The sequence below is a fragment of the Sinocyclocheilus grahami genome, unplaced genomic scaffold (assembly GCF_001515645.1).
Source record: "Sinocyclocheilus grahami isolate Dianchi unplaced genomic scaffold, SAMN03320097.WGS_v1.1 scaffold1734.1, whole genome shotgun sequence".
Lineage (NCBI taxonomy): Eukaryota > Metazoa > Chordata > Actinopteri > Cypriniformes > Cyprinidae > Sinocyclocheilus > Sinocyclocheilus grahami.
The window spans coordinates 50,806-51,623 of record NW_015506913.1 but is presented as its reverse complement, the minus strand read 5'-3'; the positions used below and the strand labels follow the sequence as shown (position 1 = coordinate 51,623).

At 41.7% G+C, this 818-nt stretch overlaps 1 protein-coding gene across 1 annotated transcript in view; it reads left to right on the top strand.

Annotated features, from left to right (window-relative positions):
• Positions 1 to 394: 394 nt before the first annotated feature.
• Positions 395 to 818, top strand: part of LOC107572313 (leucine-rich repeat and fibronectin type III domain-containing protein 1-like protein) — a 4,923-nt gene continuing 4,499 nt past the window's right edge. Inside the window, exon 1 of the mRNA XM_016258735.1 lies at positions 395 to 427. Within this exon, the coding sequence (XP_016114221.1) occupies positions 395 to 427 (33 nt within the window). The remainder of the gene's footprint in view (positions 428 to 818) is intronic.

Below are 818 nucleotides of genomic sequence, written 5' to 3'. Positions count from 1 at the left end.
GGGGGGGGGGGGGGATTATTCCTTTAAGTTAAATTCTCACCTACTAGTTTGGTTTAATCATTTATTTAAATGGACCAGGGAACATCTGCAGTCAAATGAGGCCTACAGTAACTAGGGGAATTGTAATGGATATGCAGGCCTTGGAAAGAATAGAAATGGCTAACTGCTGTTATTTGAATGTGTTATGTACTTGAAGCATCTGTTTTGGCTCAGAAAAATCCCTGTTTCTGCGGATTGTCACTGTGTTGATATAATTCAGATCGGTGTTCAATACTGAGAAGCAAACCACAGGCCCACTGTTAAGATAAAATGCCTGATAATGGGACGTGATTAATGCACTCTCTGTTTTGGATTGTCATAGCAACATGAACTAATGGGCATAATTTTACCCGAGATGAATGAGTCCTGGAGACAGCTGATATCCAGGGTAAAAAGCTCGGGGTTTGTGTTTCTACTGGTCTCTGAGTTTTATTTTTATGTTTTTTACTCTCTTTCTCAAGCCAATTTGGTGCGCCCCAAAGGGGTCTCCATCTTTGATGACACCCGACTGGGCCTCCATTGTGCCGAATTAAATCCATTGTGAACTTTTAATTGAAATACTCAGAACAGTCACGTTCATTCACTTCGTAATTCGGCACATACTGTGAGTGAGAGACAAGTATGACATCTGCCCTGCAGGTCACGTCTCAAGTCCCAAGACAGCATATGATTACTGTGATTGCTTGATTCTAGAGCTCTCCACTGGATGACATTGATTGAAGCACAAAGGGGTTTGAGTCACATGATGATGCACAACAATCCATTGCAGCAAAGTAGTT